Source organism: Dreissena polymorpha, chromosome 13 (genome assembly GCF_020536995.1).
Source record: "Dreissena polymorpha isolate Duluth1 chromosome 13, UMN_Dpol_1.0, whole genome shotgun sequence".
Classification (NCBI taxonomy): Eukaryota; Metazoa; Mollusca; class Bivalvia; order Myida; family Dreissenidae; genus Dreissena; species Dreissena polymorpha.
The window spans coordinates 7,487,395-7,507,207 of NC_068367.1; the positions used below are offsets into that span (position 1 = coordinate 7,487,395).

Genomic DNA, 19,813 nt, shown 5'->3' on the forward strand with positions numbered 1-19,813 from the left:
TTGCACACAAATAAGTAAATATTGATCTAAAATTTGGTTTAAAGCTAAAACATTAAACATCATAAAAATATAATTATCCAGGTCTGTAATATTTAACATATCAGCATACTGAAACGTTGTATATATGTCGTGATTTGTTATAAGCGTTACGTTAGAGTTTTTTAAATAAACTTCCTGATAGATATCAAACTTTATGATTCATGGTTGAAAGATTATCAATGCAGTACGTTTCATTAATTCACAAAAGCCTCATTGTATATCGTTAAAATACTCAGTTCTAAGATATATATCAGTATAAGCGGATATGATATTATAATAAGTGATTTTTTATATGAAATAAATTATTTTGTGATTGAATAATTGTATTTAAGCGCAGTGAAAAAATATGGCAACAATTGATGCATTTGTCATTGTGGTTATTTGTGGAGCTATCGCGGTTCAAGTTAATAGCTTTGTTCAAATCATTATTATATTATTGACAAAATCAAGGCTATAAAGATCATGCTATAACACGTGTAACATTATTTCTTATTTTCTCATCGATAACCTTCTACATTTAAATATGTGTATTTCATTGTAGGTCAATCAACGTGTTCCGATAAGTGTACAAAATGCTCAGGGAAAATGTGCGAACGCTGCATTGATAGTTACTATCCCAGTAGTAAGGACTGTTTGCAGTGTAACAGCTTCAACTGCAGGACATGTGACACGGCTGGTGTGTGTACATCATGTAAGACAGGATTCTATAGTGCAATATGTTACAACCCATGTGGATCAGGAAGCATCAATGGTAGGTGTGATTTTCATGCAGGCCAATGTCAGTGAAAAGACGGATTTTATTCATCGTATTGCAGTCAGGCTTGCTCGGATAGATGTCAAGATGTGTGTGATAAAACGAGTGGTCTGTGCAGGTGTCCACCCGGTTTCTATGGACTAGCATGTAACAGATGCATGAGTGCTTGTGCCGAATGTACCAATTCAACGTCGTGCTCTGTATGTCCAGCCGGCAAATATAGAGAAACATGCCATATGGACTGTGCTACAAAGTGCAGTAACGGAGCATGATGTGACATGAACACTGGCAAATGTGAGAAATCATGCCCTGTCAAATGCCAGAATTGTATAGATGACTACAGTTGCACGAATTGTGTTAACGGATATTATGGAACAACATGTGAACATATGTGTCCTATTAATTGTGAACTAGGTTGTTACATGAGAACAGGTGGGTGTCACAATTGTTCCATAAGCTGGTATGGTAAGCAGTGTTACAAAAGCTGTCCTACCAAATGTAGACATGGCTGTGCTAAGTTTTCAGGTAAATGTGAAGAATGTTATACTGGTTACTATGGTGACCGCTGTGAATTTAGTTGTTTGGAATGCAACGGTGAATGTGTGCAGGAAAGTGGTACGTGCAATGAATGTTACCCTGGACGTTATGGACTGTTTTGTGAACACGCATGTACTTCAAGTTGCCTGGGGCCGTATCCACAAAGATCCTGAGGGAGATTTTTGCCTAAGTTTAAATATTTTCCCCTTAATTTTCGCTATTTTCCCTTAATTTTTAAGATATTCCTCAAGTATTATCCACAAAACAAAATGCCCTTATGTTTTGCCTTAAGTCGGCATTTTCGCCTTAACTTTTAAGGAACCTCCGGAGGACCCTTAAATATTAAGGAAAAAACTAACGTAGCGTCCATTTTAACGCGGAATCCTGTTTTCAAGGAGAGAAGTTAGAAAATCATCACAATCGGTGGGTGTATCTTATTTCTTTTGATAAATTTATCGATGGTGCAGTTGATTTAAATAGTAATTGTTTCTACCCGTTTATATTTGTTAGCGAGACAGGAAGTTGCAATGTTTACTTCCGTATGTAAAAAAATAAGGAATTGATCGAGGAAGTTTTCGCACGTTGGTTTCAAGCTGTTATTTTGTTATACAAATGTAAACACTGATTTAAAAGCAGTTGATGTGAAGTGTTTTTGTGTTTATGAAAGAATCATACTTTGTTTGTTTGAGTCAGTAACGAGGAAAATCCGGAAATGTTAAATTGGGTTTACGGTCATTTCGTAGCATAGCCGTTTCGTACTCGTAGCTACGCATTTTCAGTTATTTCGTAATCATTAATCGATCATTTTGAAACCAAATCGGTTATTTTTGTAACCAGTAATTAAAACTGATTGTGTTTTCTATTATCAATTCAATTGCCATTTTTAACGTTATGTTACAAAACGACAGACGCCCAATCCCCCCATTGTATTGAATTTGGAGATGAAAAAACAACATTGGCGTTTCGGAATATCCGGTCAACAAGATGATACTGTATGAAATAAAAGTTACAAATCTTGCCGGGCTTAATCTATACTATATCGGGACGAACACTGTTCCAGTATTTGTATGTACTTTGCCTTGCAAGATAATGAAAATCAATCCATAAATGGCAGGATATATTTGATGGTAAGTTACTTTTCTACCATATAGCAATTCATACAGTACATTGTGATATTTTCAACATTTTGGTTATACAGCTTGCAGCAAAATGGCAGTTCGGGAGTATCGTGAGCGAATTGACATTGCACAGTTGACCAATGATGATCTGTACAAGAGATATCGTGTGAACCATGCCACATTGGCATATATAATTGCCCAGCTGGATGCTGCCTTAGCCCCCAATACTGACAGGAGCCACAGCCTTTCTACTGGCTACAAGGTCTTGATCACACTGAGGTACCTGGCTATCGGTGTGATACAGCTCAACACCGGTGATCTGCACTCTGTAGCTCAATCAAGTGTTTCGAGAGCAGTATCTCAAACACTTGATGCACTGAGCTCTCAAAATGTTGTGAGGAGACACATTAGATTCCCAACAACCATTGAGTCATTAAACAGGAATAAACAAGGATTTTTTCATATTGCTAGGTACTTCACTTTATAAGATATTTGTTGTTCCAATTTCTGATAATGAAAATACTTGATTAATCCTATTATATAATAGGAATATCATATAATTGTGTTAAATTGTGCCCTTGCAACAGGTATTTGTTCAATTTATTAACAACTGCATTTTCTGTATGTTGTTTTAATTAGATTCCCAAATGTGATCGGTGTCATAGATGGGACTCATGTACAGATCCAGGCACCATCTATTGATGAACCCATGTACGTGAACAGAATGGGTTACCATTCCATCAACACACAGGTAATGTTTCTTAAAATTGTGAAATATGTCACAAAGTGAATCGTATGTTGTAAACCATTGTGTTTTTAACAGATTGTGTATTCCCCATATGAAAAGACATTGTGCATTGTGATAAAACTCTTTTATTGTTTGACTTTCTTTTTGCACACACTGCCATTTAATTGTATTATTGTTGATTTTAACCCTTTTATTGTTTAACTTTCTTAATGCACACAGTGTCATTTAATTGAAGTATTGTTGATTTTATTAGCAAGGCTGTTTTCCGAGAAAACCCGAGCTATTGTCATAGCCAGCTCGCCGTCCGCCGTCCACCCTAGGCGTCGTGCTAAAACCTTAACATTGGCTCTAAAATCCACCTACAACTTTGAAACTTCATATGTAGATGCACCTTGATGAGTTCTACACACCACACTCATTTTGGGTCACAAGGTCAAAGGTCAAGGTCTCTGTGACCTCTTAAAAAACAAAAAAAAAGTTTTTTTGCACCCAAGCGTGGCACCCGTTTTGCGGTGCTCTTGTCTACATTATAGCTGCTTGTGTCAAGTGCGATACTTATAAGTCATTAACAACCTTATTAACACCCATCTGAAATGGATGGATGTTATTTGGCAGTGTCCGTCCAAAAATTTTAAGAGCTGTTTCACAGTAATTGAAGTTTGGATTTTCATGAGTTTTGTCCCCTTAATTGATTTTGTCCCTCCAAAACTCTGTCTCATTCACCTCATATAAATTCTATGAATTTGCTTGTTTCAGATTGTGTTTGATCATAATGACATGATAATGGACGTTGTCGCCAGATGGCCAGGAAGTACCCACGATAGCAGGATCCTTAGAGGAAGTGGGCTGTGGCAAGTTTTCGATAGAAACCTGCTTCCACAGAATGACCACTTTCTTCTGGGCGATAGTGGGTATCCCTGCAAACGCTGGCTGTTGACGCCTTATGTGAGACCAGCTAATAACGCTCAGGAAGCGTATAACAGGTCAGTGTAAAAAGATAAATGGAACAGATCATATTTTATTTTGACTTAAACATGCAGCTCATCGCCATAAGCATGTTTAAATAATGTTATTAACATACCAATGTTTAAGCCCCCCTTCGAAGAAGAGGGGGTATATTGCTTTGCACATGTCGGTCTGTCGGTCGGTCTGTCGGTCGGTCCGTCCACCAGGTGGTTTCCGGATGATAACTCAAGAACGCTTGGGCCTAGGATCATGAAACTTCATAGGTACATTGATTATGACTCGCAGATGACCCCTATTGATTTTCAGGTCACTAGGTCTAAGGTAAAGGTCACGGTGACCCGAAATAGTGTCCGGATGATAACTCAAGAACGCTTATGGCTAGGATCATGAAACTTCATAGGTACATTGATCAAGACTGGCAGATGACCCCTATTGATTTTCAGGTCACTAGGTCAAAGGTCACAGTGACAAAACATATTCACACAATGGCTGTCACTACAACGAAGAGCCCATATGGGGGGGATGCATGTTTTACAAACAGCCCTTTTTTAAATCTGGTATTTATAATGGAATCATAAAGCGATAACATAAAAAATGTTATTTTAACTTTTTTTAAACACAGGGCACACAAGTTGACAAGGAGCAAGGTTGAACGGGGCATAGGACAGCTGAAACGCAGATGGGGAATTCTGCATGGAGAAGTTAGACTTGCTCCAGAAAAAACGTGCAAGTAAATATATTGTTTTCAGACACCATTATGAAATTTTATAAAAGTGTCGGTAACTTGGATGTAATAAATGTAAAATCTCATCATTTAATCAAATATTGAGTTATGCATTGTTTTCAAAAAAGATATACATTAAAATTAATGTACATTTTAATTAATACAAATTAAAATGATTGTTTGTTGCAAAGAATGCCTTTAAATAGGATTTTGTCTGTTAACATTATAAATAACAAGAAATATGTTTGTCAGAAACGCTATGTCCACTTGTACACCGCTTTGACTTAGTATTTTTGATCTTTGACCTTGAAGGATGACCTTGACCTTTCACCATTCAAAATGTGCAGCTCCATGAGATATACATGCATGCCAAATATGAAGTTGCTATCTTCAATATAGGAAAAGTTATGGCAAAATGTTAAAGTTGACACAAACAGACAGACCAACCAACAGAAACGGCAAAAACAATATGTCCCCCACTACAGTGGTGGGGGGACATAAAAATACATTTTTACTATGAAACCATTATATATTGCAAGAAAATCAACATTGTATCAATAAAAATATCTTTTTACTGTGAAAGTGGTATATATTGCAAAACAACAAACAATGTGTATTGACAGGGTGATCATTGCATGTGCAGTTTTGCACAACATCTGCAAGCTGCATGGTGTGCCAGATGTTGATGATCTGCCGGAAGATCCTGTGCGCAATGACGGGATTCATGTTGGTCCAGAAGATGGACTTCGCTTCCGTGATATTATATGCGAACAGTATTTTAGATTGTAAATTACGGGGGATATAGACAAAACAAGTCTTAAAAATGTGTGTTCATTTACATCTAATAAAGACAAAACAAGTCTTAAAAATGTGTGTTCATTTACATCTGATAAAGACAAAACAAGTCTTAAAAATGTGTGTTCATTGACATCTGATAAAGACAAAACAAGTCTTAAAAATGTGTGTTCATTTACATCTGATGAAGACAAAACAAGTCTTAAAAATGTGTGCTCATTTACATCTGATAAAGACAAAACAAGTCTTAAAAATGTGTGTTTATTTACATCTGATAAAGACAAAACAAGTCTTAAAAATGTGTGTTCATTTACATCTGATAAACACAAAACAAGTCTTAAAAATGTGTGTTCATTTACATCTGATAAAGACAAAACAAGTATATAAAATGTGTGCTGAATGAGACATAGCTGATTAATATAGGATTGGTGGCTGGGGAACATAGCTGATATTATAGGTTTCAGGGCAAGGGAACATAGCTGATGTTATAGGTTTTGGAGCCAGAAAACATAGCTCATAATATCAGTTTGGGGGTCGGAGGCCATCGCTGCAAAAAAGATTATTGAAAAACTAACAAAGAAACACTAACTAATATGTCATTTTACAATTTAAGTTGTCTCTCATAAAACTTTATCTGCAACTCTAGTTTTCTCTTCTTTAAGGCTCTCATTTCAGAGTCACTACAACAGCAACAGTGCGCTTGATTTGGGCTGAAAAAATTTCATTATACCTTATTCATGCAATTCTTTAAATGTCAGGACATTTCAATTTAAAGTTTTCATTTTCAATTAACGTTGTTTGTTTACACAAAGTCATGGAATTTTCTTGTTGAGTTACAATATTTTGTCATACATTTACTGACAGGAAAGTGTCATGTAAAGTGTATTGTTTAATGTCTTTAAAAGACATTAAAAATGAAATAAAAACGGTCATGTGCACAGATTATACAATCAGAATGCAGCAGCATTCAAATGAAAGTGACAGGAGTTACATAATTATAATAATTTAATAAATAATTTAATAACTAGTGATCATTGCTTATAGCTTGAAAACATAAATTTATTATTAATGTTATAATAATACCTTGGCAATGTACTGGTTGTTGTTGAACATGATTGGACTCTAAAATAAAAGTTCTGTACATAGATTTTGCCACAAAATGCCATAGTTACACAATATGTTGTAAATTGTAAAAATGACTGTGTAAACGTTTCATTTTATAATGAGATTACTTAAAATAAATAAAAACAGTGAGCTTTGATACCATTATGGACATGTATCACTGATGCAAACTGTAATGATAGTTTTAATGCATTGATAAACTGTTTATATGTCATTTACCTTCTTTAAAACACTGACAAGATCAGCTTTGTACAATATGTTTTACATTCTTTTATTATACAATTATATCATACCTTTGGGAAGGTTTTACTGGAACAAGATCCATTACATTGAAGATTGGACCATCCGATACTGATGATCTGTAGCAAAAATCAAATTAAATATACGTTGAATGGTAGATGCCATGGGAATTTGTATTGATATGAAAAATATGCACTGACGTGAAAATTTTGCAGCATTAGTTTCTTTTTTCTTTTAAATTGTTGGTAACTAATTCATACTTAATTAATATGGGAAGTAAATAAAATATTTAATAGCAAATAAAGGAACAACTTCTGTTTGGGTTATGCTTAGCTATTTAATTGGAGGTGTGTATCATGTTTTTTATGTGATTTGCATGTATTGGATGTGAATTATGTGTTTTAAGTAAACATGACTAAAATAGAAAAGCTGTTTGTTCCAACTACCCCGAATTAGTATGGATTGTCATGCCTTATAATGATTACATCTGAAACATATATATTACACAAACAGAAGAAGAAATAATCACCTTTCTTCACTGTCACATACGTCAAACTGTTGAGGACTGAAAAATTAAAAACACAAGAAAAACAAGTAATCAGACAATATCAGTTTAAAAGGGGGATATCAATGGCTTGTTCTGCATTTAATTTGCAGAATTAAAATTTTTTATTTAATGCTTTCCGGTGGTTTATAGAGAAATACTAGTGAATTAAAACTGATAATTTCACTGTTTCAAACAGTGAAAATTATCAGTGAGAATTATCGATAATTTTCATTGTTTACTGTGAAATGACGTCATTTTTTTTAACGAAATGACGTCATTATCCCAGCAAAAGTCTTTAGTTAAACTCTTAAACAATGTATATAAACTGTAAAAAATGCGTTTAATAAAAAGAAAATTTGTTGGATTCGGTGGATTATCGATTTTAATTCACTCGTGATCATAGAAAATATATATTTTCACTCGTGGCTACGCCACTCGTGAAAATATTATTTTCTATGATCACTCGTGAATAAAAATCGATAATCCACCGGATCCAACAAATTTCCTCTATATACTAAAACTTTTAATTAAAAGCTGCTTAAAAATATGCCGTTTACAAAAAATATTCTGTAATTGATTTATTTAAATAATGATAGAATTGTGTTCAATGGTGCAGTAAAATAGTGTTAATCTTTTGTCTTGTGAGTTCTTACCATAGGTTAGTTATTACATTATTTGGGGGTTTATCTTTTTTTCTAAATGATTACATCTATTGAGTATTGTACTTCCCTTTTTTCTGTAAAAACTTGACCATTCATACATGAAACATAATATGTTGTGACACTGAATTCAAAAATAATCATCAGTATCTTCAGCATTTTTTCCTATTCCATATTGATCCATATATTGAGTATATAAAGTTAAGGAAGTAACATATTTTTAATTATACTTGTTTGTGAATCTTACAGCATAAGTGAGGCCAATGTTAAGTCATATGCTGCTCCTGCTGCCCCAACAACTGCCGCACTCTGCTTTCCAATAACATCAATTACTGCCTCTGTGAGGACAGACAATGTTCTGCCAATTGGACCTCGCCCTGTTTAATACATTTCAGCATATTTAGTTATACATTAGGCCTAAAAAAGGTCACTGTTTCTACTAACCCCTGCCGACGCAACTTTTTTTTGCAATTTGTAGTAAAGTTTACATTAAAAATTCATTGTTATTATTAATTTTTTAAAAATGCATTGTTTTATCAAAATAAAGGTTGTTCCATCTCATAATTATGTAGAAATAATGTTGTTTATACATTTGGAAGACTTTGGTCATTGAAATTACCCTTTTAAAGTGTAAAATAACATGTAAAGATGAAATTTATAAAAGTTATGGCAACCTACCTACCTATTTTCATAATTATCCTTTTACATTCAAAAACAAAATCCATTCCGACAAATGTTTGAAATGGTAAACAATTAGTTTAATATCTAAGGTACCTGTCAATGAAATTTCTCTTTGAAAATCCATGTACAGATTTCTGTGATCCCTTTGTAGATTTTCCCATTTTTTCTCCAAAATGGATTGCTCCCTTCTAAACTGGGCTCTGGCATTGAAATTTTCAGTAACTGCCACCCACAGTGCATTCTTTGTTGCTTTGCTGATTCCTGATATCATACATATATTCTTTTTTTACTTACAGGTACATAAAATGAATAATGCTCAAGTTAATGTAGTTTATGAAATATATTTATTAACAATGGTTTTATTCATATTACTCATTGTAACATTTAGCAACTCATGTTAAATAGATCAATATTCAATAATATGCACTTATTTTAATCAAACGTTTTTTTATTTATTTTTTTGTTCTTTTTATCGCATTGTTCATTTAAAGTTTTTGTCATAATGCAATGGCTATATTCGCATATTATTACCATTCTGCTCACAGACATTTCACAGTCATAAAAATTAACACATGTAAAAATGCCCGTAGCATATAAAAAAAACTGTTGGGCCAAAAATAAATTTCACGTTGAATAATCATGATATGGTTATTGTTTAAGATGACAAAAAAAATTACAAGTGGAAACTGATCCTTCTTAATTGCAGAGATTATTATTCATACCTAATACTGTGTTGAAACACTGACTTAATTTCCAACAAATCAAGAGCTTAAATAACTGTTGTAGGAATATGTGTAAAAACATTATTATTGGACATAAAAATATTAAAAGGCATGTAGTGAATTCTTCAGTAGCTGGCCAGTCTGGCAATTAACTTTTCAAAGCTAATTTTGAAGACTGAGTGTTATGCAAATGATTCTCTGTGTGGTGTCTAAAGCTTGATACCAATATTTTGATACGTACGATTGCTGAATCTAGCCTTATCAACCTTGTGGAAAGACATGTCCATATCATGGAAGTCGGGATGCGTCTCTCCCATTATTTGGGTAAGAAGCAAGGAATCTTGCAGCGAAAAGTTGGGATTGCGTTTTCTTTTTTCTTCCATTTTGACAGTTTTGACAAAACGCCGTCTGCTATAAACATCCGGTATCGCTTCAGTGCTATTTTAAGATCCACAAAAAACCCAAACGCCGACAGTGGGAATCACAAATAAAACATGGCATTTAATGCTGCTTAAATTCACAAGCATTGTATGCATGTAATAAAAGTCACTCCCTTTATGTTTTCCATAAAAACTCCTTGTGGCACGCTTCGGAAATTAAAACACGTAATAAAGTTCAACCGATTCTCTTTAGACAGAGACAACCGCCATTTTTGTGTGCCGAGAAATCTCGTGGTATGTTATAATGACGACGTCATCGTGATGCTATTTTTATGTCAGGGAACCCGGGGATGTCCCTGACAACAAACTTAAGTCACTCCTTATGCGAATTATGTTTCACTGAGGGAAAAAAATGCACGAGACAAAAACTTACCTAATCTTTTTCCTAAGGAATTTTTAAGAAGAATATTTAAGGGAAAATCTTGCCTTAGGTGATTTTTCGAACTTAAGTAAATAACTAAGAAAATGCCTAAGGATCTTTGTGGATACGGCCCCTGGGGCCGTATCCACAAAGATCCTGAGGGAGATTTTTGCCTAAGTTTAAATATTTTCCCCTTAATTTTCGCTATTTTCCCTTAATTTTTAAGATATTCCTCAAGTATTATCCACAAAACAAAATGCCCTTATGTTTTGCCTTAAGTCGGCATTTTCGCCTTAACTTTTAAGGAACCTCCGGAGGACCCTTAAATATTAAGGAAAAAACTAACGTAGCGTCCATTTTAACGCGGAATCCTGTTTTCAAGGAGAGAAGTTAGAAAATCATCACAATCGGTGGGTGTATCTTATTTCTTTTGATAAATTTATCGATAGTGCAGTTGATTTAAATAGTAATTGTTTCTACCCGTTTATATTTGTTAGCGAGACGGGAAGTTGCAATGTTTACTTCCGTATGTAAAAAAATAAGGAATTGATCGAGGAAGTTTTCGCACGTTGGTTTCAAGTTGTTATTTTGTTATACAAATGTAAACACTGATTTAAAAGCAGTTGATGTGAAGTGTTTTTGTGTTTATGAAAGAATCATACTTGTTTGTTTGAGTCAGTAACGAGGAAAATCCGGAAATGTTGAATTGGGTTTACGGTCATTTCGTAGCATAGCCGTTTCGTACTCGTAGCTACTCATTTTCAGTTATTTCGTAATCATTAATCGATCATTTTGTAACCAAATCGGTTATTTTTGTAACCAGTAATTAAAACTGATTGTGTTTTCTATTATCAATTCAATTGCCATTTTTAACGTTATGTTACAAAATGACAGACGCCCCATCCCCCCATTGTATTGAATTTGGAGATGAAAAAACAACATTGGCGTTTCGGAATATCCGGTCACCAAGATGATACTGTATGAAATAAAAGTTACAAATCTTGCTGGGCTTAATCTATACTATATCGGGACGAACACTGTTCCAGTATTTGTATGTACTTTGCCTTGCAAGATAATGAAAATCAATTCATAAATGGCAGGATATATTTGATGGTAAGTTACTTTTCTACCATATAGCAATTCATACAGTACATTGTGATATTTTCAACATTTTGGTTATACAGCTTGCAGCAAAATGGCAGTTCGGGAGTATCGTGAGCGAATTGACATTGCACAGTTGACCAATGATGATCTGTACAAGAGATATCGTGTGAACCATGCCACATTGGCATATATAATTGCCCAGCTGGATGCTGCCTTAGCCCCCAATACTGACAGGAGCCACAGCCTTTCTACTGGCTACAAGGTCTTGATCACACTGAGGTACCTGGCTACCGGTGTGATACAGCTCAACACCGGTGATCTGCACTCTGTAGCTCAATCAAGTGTTTCGAGAGCAGTATCTCAAACACTTGATGCACTGAGCTCTCAAAATGTTGTGAGGAGACACATTAGATTCCCAACAACCATTGAGTCATTAAACAGGAATAAACAAGGATTTTTTCATATTGCTAGGTACTTCACTTTATAAGATATTTGTTGTTCCAATTTCTGATAATGAAAATACTTGATTAATCCTATTATATAATAGGAATATCATATAATTGTGTTAAATTGTGCCCTTGCAACAGGTATTTGTTCAATTTATTAACAACTGCATTTTCTGCATGTTGTTTTAATTAGATTCCCAAATGTGATCGGTGTCATAGATGGGACTCATGTACAGATGCAGGCACCATCTATTGATGAACCCATGTACGTGAACAGAATGGGTTACCATTCCATCAACACACAGGTAATGTTTCTTAAAATTGTGAAATATGTCACAAAGTGAATCGTATGTTGTAAACCATTGTGTTTTTAACAGATTGTGTGTAGTCCCCATATGAAAAGACATTGTGCATTGTGATAAAACTCTTTTATTGTTTGACTTTCTTTTTGCACACACTGCCATTTAATTGTATTATTGTTGATTTTAACCCTTTTATTGTTTGACTTTCTTAATGCACACAGTGTCATTTAATTGAAGTATTGTTGATTTTATTAGCAAGGCTGTTTTCCGAGAAAACCCGAGCTATTGTCATAGCCAGCTCGCCGTCCGCCGTCCACCCTAGGCGTCGTGCTAAAACCTTAACATTGGCTCTAAAATCCACCTACAACTTTGAAACTTCATATGTAGATGCACCTTGATGAGTTCTACACACCACACTCATTTTGGGTCACAAGGTCAAAGGTCAAGGTCTCTGTAACCTCTTAAAAAACAAAAAAAACGTTTTTTTGCACCCAAGCGTGGCACCCGTTTTGCGGTGCTCTTGTCTACATTATAGCTGCTTGTGTCAAGTGCGATACTTATAAGTCATTAACAACCTTATTAACACCCATCTGAAATGGATGGATGTTATTTGGCAGTGTCCGTCCAAAAATTTTAAGAGCTGTTTCACAGTAATTGAAGTTTGGATTTTCATGAGTTTTGTCCCCTTAATTGATTTTGTCCCTCCAAAACTCTGTCTCATTCACCTCATATAAATTCTATGAATTTGCTTGTTTCAGATTGTGTTTGATCATAATGACATGATAATGGACGTTGTCGCCAGATGGCCAGGAAGTACCCACGATAGCAGGATCCTTAGAGGAAGTGGGCTGTGGCAAGTTTTCGATAGAAACCTGCTTCCACAGAATGACCACTTTCTTCTGGGCGATAGTGGGTATCCCTGCAAACGCTGGCTGTTGACGCCTTATGTGAGACCAGCTAATAACGCTCAGGAAGCGTATAACAGGTCAGTGTAAAAAGATAAATGAAACAGATCATATTTTATTTTGACATAAACATGCAGCTCATCGCCATAAGCATGTTTAAATAATGTTTTTAACATACCAATTTTTAAGCCCCCCTTCGAAGAAGAGGGGGTATATTGCTTTTTACATGTCGGTCTGTCGGTCAGTCTGTCGGTCGGTCCGTCCACCAGGTGGTTTCCGGATGATAACTCAAGAACGCTTGGGCCTAGGATCATGAAACTTCATAGGTACATTGATCATGACTCGCAGATGACCCCTATTGATTTTGAGGTCACTAGGTCAAAGGTCAAGGTCACGGTGACCCAAAATAGTAAAATGGTTTCCGGATGATAACTCAAGAACGCTTAGGCCTAGGATCATGAAACTTGATAGGTAGATTGATCATGACTCGCAGATGACACCTATTGATTTTCAGGTCACTAGGTCTAAGGTAAAGGTCATGGTGACCCGAAATAGTGAAATGGTGTCCGGATGATAACTCAAGAACGCTTATGGCTAGGATCATGAAACTTCATAGGTACATTGATCAAGACTGGCAGATTACCCCTATTGATTTTCAGGTCACTAGGTCTAAGGTAAAGGTCACGGTGACCCGAAGTAGTGTCCGGATGATAACTCAAGAACGCTTATGGCTAGGATCATGAAACTTCATAGGTACATTGATCAAGACTGGCAGATGACCCCTATTGATTTTCAGGTCACTAGGTCAAAGGTCAAGGTCACAGTGACAAAACATATTCACACAATGGCTGTCACTACAACGGAGAGCCCATATGGGGGGCATGCATGTTTTACAAACAGCCCTTTTTTAAATCTGGTATTTATAATGGAATCATAAAGCGATAACATAAAAAATGTTATTTTAACTTTTTTTAAACACAGGGCACACAAGTTGACAAGGAGCAAGGTTGAACGGGGCATAGGACAGCTGAAACGCAGATGGGGAATTCTGCATGGAGAAGTTAGACTTGCTCCAGAAAAAACGTGCAAGTATATATATTTTTTTCAGACACCATTATGAAATTTTATAAAAGTGTCGGTAACTTGGATGTAATAAATGTAAAATCTCATCATTTAATCAAATATTGAGTTATGCATTGTTTTCAAAAAAGATATGCATTAAAATTAATGTACATTTTAATTAATACAAATTAAAATGATTGTTTGTTGCAAAGAATGCCTTTAAATAGGATTTTGTCTGTTAACATTATAATAACAAGAAATATGTTTGTCAGAAACGCTATGTCCACTTGTACACCGCTTTGACTTAGTATTTTTGATCTTTGACCTTGAAGGATGTCCTTGACCTTTCACCATTCAAAATGTGCAGCTCCATGAGATATACATGCATGCCAAATATGAAGTTGCTATCTTCAATATAGGAAAAGTTATGGCAAAATGTTAAAGTTGACACAAACAGACAGACCAACAGACCAACCAACAGACACGGCAAAAACAATATGTCCCCCACTACAGTGGTGGGGGGACATAAAAATACATTTTTACTATGAAACCATGATATATTGCAAGAAAATCAACATTGTATCAATAAAAATATCTTTTTACTGTGAAAGTGGTATATATTGCAAAACAACAAACAATGTGTATTGACAGGGTGATCATTGCATGTGCAGTTTTGCACAACATCTGCAAGCTGCATGGTGTGCCAGATGTTGATGATCTGCCGGAAGATCCTGTGCGCAATGACGGGATTCATGTTGGTCCAGAAGATGGACTTCGCTTCCGTGATATTATATGCGAACAGTATTTTAGATTGTAAATTACGGGGGATATAGACAAAACAAGTCTTAAAAATGTGTGTTCATTTACATCTAATAAAGACAAAACAAGTCTTAAAAATGTGTGTTCATTTACATCTGATAAAGACAAAACAAGTCTTAAAAATGTGTGTTCATTTACATCTGATAAAGACAAAACAAGTCTTAAAAATGTGTGTTCATTTACATCTGATAAAGACAAAACAAGTCTTAAAAATGTGTGTTCATTTACATCTGATAAAGACAAAACAAGTCTTAAAAATGTGTGTTCATTTACATCTGATAATGACAAAACAAGTCTTAAAAATGTGTGTTCATTTACATCTGATAAACACAAAACAAGTCTTAAAAATATGTGTTCATTAACATCTGATAAAGACAAAACAAGTATATAAAATGTGTGCTGAATGAGACATAGCTGATTAATATAGGATTGGTGGCTGGGGAACATAGCTGATATTATAGGTTTCAGGGCAAGGGAACATAGCTGATGTTATAGGTTTTGGAGCCAGAAAACATAGCTGATAATATCAGTTTGGGGGTCGGAGGCCATCGCTGATGTTATTGGTTTGGGGGCCGGGGGACATAGCTGATATGATATAAAAACTGTTGCAAAAAAGATTATTGAAAAACTAACAAAGAAACACTAATATGTCATTTTACAATTTAAGTTGTCTCTCATAAAACTTTATCTGCAACTCTAGTTTTCTCTTCTTTAAGGCTCTCATTTCAGAGTCACTACAACAGCAACAGTGCGCTTGATTTGGGCTGAAAAAAATTCATGTATACCTTATTCATGCAATGCTTTAAATGTCAGGACATTTCAATTTAAAGTTTTCATTTTCAATTAACGTTGTTTGTTTACACAAAGTCATGGAATTTTCTTGTTGAGTTACAATATTTTGTCATACATTTACTGACAGGAATGTGTCATGTAAAGTGTATTGTTTAATGTCTTTAAAAGACATTAAAAATGAAAAAAAAACGGTCATGTGCACAGATTATACAATCAGAATGCAGCAGCATTCAAATGAAAGTGACAGAAGTTACATAATTATAATAATTTAATAAATAATTTAATAACTAGTGATCATTGCTTATAGCTTGAAAACATAAATTTGTTATTAATGTTATGATAATACCTTGGCAATGTACTGGTTGTTGTTGAACATGATTGGACTCTAAAATAAAAGTTCTGTACATAGATTTTGCCACTCAATGCCATAGTTACACAATATGTTGTAAATTGTAAACATAACTGTGTAAACGTTTCATTTTATAATGAGATTACTTAAAATAAATAAAAACAGTGAGCTTTGATACCATTATGTACATGTATCACTGATGCAAACTGTAATGATTGTTTTAATGCATTGATTAACTGTTTATATGTCATTTACCTTCTTTAAAACACTGACAAGATCAGCTTTGTACAATATGTTTTACATTCTTTTATTATACAATTATATCATACCTTTGGGAAGGTTTTACTGGAACAAGATCCATTACATTGAAGATTGGACCATCCGAAACTGATGATCTGTAGCAAAAATCAAATTAAATATACATTGAATGGTAGATGCCATGGGAATTTGTATTGATATGAAAAATATGCACTGACGTGAAAATTTTGCAGCATTAGTTTCTTTTTTCTTTTAAATTGTTGGTAACTAATTCATACTTAATTAACATGGGAAGTAAATAAAATATTTAATAGCAAATAAAGGAACAACTTCTGTTTGGGTTATGCTTAGCTATTTAATTGGAGGTGTGTAACATGTTTTTTATGTGATTTGCATGTATTGGATGTGAATTATGTGTTTTAAGTAAACATGACTAAAATAGAAAAGCTGTTTGTTCCCACTACCCCGAATGAGTATGGATTGTCATGCCTTATAATGATTACATCTGAAACATATATATTACACAAACAGAAGAAGAAATAATCACCTTTCTTCACTGTCACATAGGTCAAACTGTTGAGGACTGAAAAATTAAAAGCACAAGAAAAACAAGTAATCAGACATGATTATTGTACTTCCCTTTTTTCTGTAAAAACTTGACCATTCATACATGAAACATAATATGTTGTGACACTGAATTCAAAAATAATCATCAGTATCTTCAGCATTTTTTCCTATTCCATATTGATCCATATATTGAGTATATAAAGTTAAGGAAGTAACATATTTTTAATTATACTTGTTTGTGAATCTTACAGCATAAGTGAGGCCAATGTTGAGTCATATGCTGCTCCTGCTGCCCCAACAACTGCCGCACTCTGCTTTCCAATAACATCAATTACTGCCTCTGTGAGGACAGACAATGTTCTGCCAATTGGACCTCGCCCTGTTTAATACATTTCAGCATATTTAGTTATACATTAGGCCTAAAAAAGGTCACTGTTTCTACTAACCCCTGCCGACTCAACTTTTTTTGCGATTTGTAGTAAAGTTTACATTAAAAATTCATTGTTATTATTATTTTTTTTAAAATGCATTGTTTTATCAAAATAAAGGTTGTTCCATCTCATAATTATGTAGAAATAATGTTGTTTATACATTTGGAAGACTTTGGTCATTGAAATTACCCTTTTAAAGTGTAAAATAACATGTAAAGATGAAATTTATAAAAGTTATGGCGACCTACCTACCTATTTTTTTGGCGATGTTGATGGAAACAAACACCTATTTTATTCCTTAATGCATTCTTTTATATATATAAACAAGATATGTGTTTGCCAGAAACACTATGTCCCCTTTTGCGCTGCTTTGAAGCTATATATTTTACCTTTGACCTTGAAGGATGACCTTGACCTTGACCTTTCACCACTCAAAATGTGCAGCTCCATGAGATACATATGCAAACCAACAAACAGACCAACCAACAGACAGGGCAAAAACAATACGTCCCCCACTCTAATGGCTGGGGACATAAAAAACTTCTATCAGGTGAAACGAAATAATTTCATGTTATTAACAGGTCTTTGAGATTAAAATAATTACATCAGTCTATATGTGCATTTGAACAATTAAAATAGCTTAAAACTATTTCTTACATGAGTAAATTGCAATTTATTCCTGTTACGTGTAAAAATGTCAATTTTCATAATTATCCTTTTACATTCAAAAACAAAGTTCATTCTGACAAATGTTTGAAATGGTAAACAATTAGTTTAATATCTAAGGTACCTGTCAATGAAATTTCTCTTTGAAAATCCATGTACAGATTTCTGTGATCCCTTTGTAGATTTTCCCATTTTTTCTCCAAAATGGATTGCTCCCTTCTAAACTGGGCTCTTGCATTGAAATTTTCAGTAACTGCCACCCACAGTGCATTCTTTGTTGCTTTGCTGATTCCTGATATCATACATATATTCTTTTTTTACTTACAGGTACATAAAATGAATAATGCTCAAGTTAATGTAGTTTATGAAATATATTTATTAACAATGGTTTTATTCATATTACTCATTGTAACATTTAGCAACTCATGTTAAATAGATCAATATTCAATAATATGCACTTATTTTAATCAAACGTTTATTTATTTATTTTTATTTTTATCGCATTGTTCATTTAAAGTTTTTGTCATAATGCAATGGCTATATTCGCATATTATTACCATTCTGCTAACAGACATTTCACAGTCATAAAAATTAACACATGTAAAAATGCCCGTAGCATATAAAAAAAACTGTTGGGCCAATAATAAATTTCACGTTGAATAATCATGAAATGGTTAAGTGGAAACTGATCCTTCTTAATTGCAGAGATTATTATTCATACCTAATACTGTGTTGAAACACTGACTTAATTTCCAACAAATCAAGAGCTTAAATAAGTGTTGTATGAATATGTGTCAAAACATTATTATTGGACATAAAAATAATAAAAGGCATGTAGTGAATTCTTCAGTAGCTGGCCAGTCTGGCAATTAACTTTTCAAAGCTAATTTTGAAGACTGAGTGTTATGCAAATGATTCTCTGGTTGGTGTCTAAAGCTTGATACCAATATTTTGATACGTACGATTGCTGAATCTAGCCTTATCAACCTTGTGGAAAGACATGTCCATATCATGGAAGTCGGGATGCGTCTCTCCCATTATTTGGGTAAGAAGCAAGGAATCTTGCAGCGAAAAGTTGGGATTGCGTTTTCTTTTTTCTTCCATTTTGACAGTTTTGACAAAACGTCGTCTGCTATAAACATCCGGTATCGCTTCAGTGCTATTTTAAGATCCACAAAAAACCCAAACGCCGACAGTGGGAATCACAAATAAAACATGGCATTTAATGCTGCTTAAATTCACAAGCATTGTATGCATGTAATAAAAGTCACTCCCTTTATGTTTTCCATAAAAACTCCTTGTGGCACGCTTCGGAAATTAAAACACGTAATAAAATTCAACCGATTCTCTTTAGACAGAGACAACCGCCATTTTTGTATGCCGAGAAATCTCGTGGTATGTTATAATGACGACGTCATCGTGATGCTATTTTTATGTCAGGGAACCCGGGGATGTCCCTGACAACAAACTTAAGTCACTCCTTAGGCGAATTATGTTTCACTGAGGGAAAAAAATGCACGAGACAAAAACTTACCTAATCTTTTTCCTAAGGAATTTTTAAGAAGAATATTTAAGGGAAAAACTTGCCTTAGGTGATTTTTCGAACTTAAGTAAATAACTAAGAAAATGCCTAAGGATCTTTGTGGATACGGCCCCAGG

The 19,813-nt window shown here is 34.3% G+C and overlaps 2 protein-coding genes across 9 annotated transcripts; one reads left to right on the forward strand and one right to left on the reverse strand.

The window, feature by feature from the left end:
• Positions 1 to 1,514: 1,514 nt before the first annotated feature.
• Positions 1,515 to 15,693, forward strand: LOC127856131 (putative nuclease HARBI1). 2 transcript variants are annotated; one of them, XM_052392129.1, is made up of 6 exons: positions 1,515 to 1,753; positions 2,529 to 2,727; positions 3,088 to 3,199; positions 3,953 to 4,179; positions 4,785 to 4,892; positions 14,924 to 15,693. In XM_052392129.1, exons 2-6 carry the CDS (start codon positions 2,540 to 2,542, stop codon positions 15,087 to 15,089), a joined length of 801 nt encoding a protein of 266 aa, XP_052248089.1. In that variant the 5' UTR covers positions 1,515 to 1,753; positions 2,529 to 2,539; the 3' UTR covers positions 15,090 to 15,693. The 2 variants fall into 2 exon arrangements, 1 of the variants encoding a protein (XP_052248089.1); XR_008037862.1 differs by lacking the exon at positions 1,515 to 1,753 and adding an exon at positions 5,510 to 6,138 and having other exon boundaries at positions 2,525 to 2,727; positions 15,553 to 15,693.
• On the reverse strand, positions 6,219 to 19,524 carry LOC127856132 (uncharacterized). Of its 7 annotated transcripts, none has more exons than XM_052392134.1 (7): positions 19,117 to 19,524; positions 18,279 to 18,446; positions 17,307 to 17,436; positions 7,573 to 7,608; positions 7,097 to 7,162; positions 6,765 to 6,803; positions 6,219 to 6,391 (listed from the first exon to the last, which is right to left on the reverse strand). In XM_052392134.1, the coding sequence occupies exons 1-7, from the start codon at positions 19,256 to 19,258 to the stop codon at positions 6,283 to 6,285; spliced, it is 690 nt and encodes a 229-aa protein (XP_052248094.1). In that variant the 5' UTR covers positions 19,259 to 19,524; the 3' UTR covers positions 6,219 to 6,282. The 7 variants fall into 7 exon arrangements, with proteins under 7 accessions (XP_052248094.1, XP_052248090.1, XP_052248092.1 ...); XM_052392130.1 differs by lacking the exon at positions 7,573 to 7,608 and adding an exon at positions 17,038 to 17,073; XM_052392132.1 differs by lacking the exons at positions 7,097 to 7,162; positions 7,573 to 7,608 and adding exons at positions 16,562 to 16,627; positions 17,038 to 17,073.
• Positions 19,525 to 19,813: the final 289 nt, after the last annotated feature.